We start from the raw sequence: 354 nt of genomic DNA, 5'->3' as shown, positions 1-354 counted from the left end.
CTTCGCTGGCTGCGGGGGGAGCAGAGAGAGCCGACGGCCCCACGGTGTGTCTCCCCGCAGCAGCAGCAGCAGCAGCAGCAGCAACAACAGCAGCAGGGGCAGCAGCAGCAGCAGCAGCAGAAGAGAAAGAACCAGCTACCGGCAGCCCAGCGGGTTTGCTGCTGCAGCATGCAACACAGAGTCGGGGGCAACAGCAGCAGCAGCAGCAGCAGCATCCAACACCTCAGCAGCAGCAGCAGGAGCAGCAGCGGGAGCAGCAGCAGCAGCAACAAATACAGCAACATAATCAGCAGCAGCAAGCAGCGGATTCACCACAGCAGCAGCTCTGCGACTCTGCAACATCTGCGGGAGCAA

General features: G+C 62.1%; 1 protein-coding gene across 1 annotated transcript in view; it reads left to right on the top strand.

Moving 5' to 3' along the window:
• Positions 1 to 354, top strand: part of EMH_0002820 (uncharacterized protein) — a gene marked incomplete at both ends in the record, with an annotated part of 10092 nt that overhangs the window by 8944 nt on the left and 794 nt on the right. Inside the window, one exon of the mRNA XM_013496173.1 lies at positions 3 to 354. Coding sequence (XP_013351627.1) covers positions 3 to 354 — 352 coding nt within the window. The remainder of the gene's footprint in view (positions 1 to 2) is intronic.

Source organism: Eimeria mitis, genomic scaffold (assembly GCF_000499745.2).
Source record: "Eimeria mitis Houghton genomic scaffold, Emh_scaff196, whole genome shotgun sequence".
NCBI lineage: Eukaryota > Apicomplexa > Conoidasida > Eucoccidiorida > Eimeriidae > Eimeria > Eimeria mitis.
This window is presented reverse-complemented; position numbering and strand designations above follow the sequence as displayed.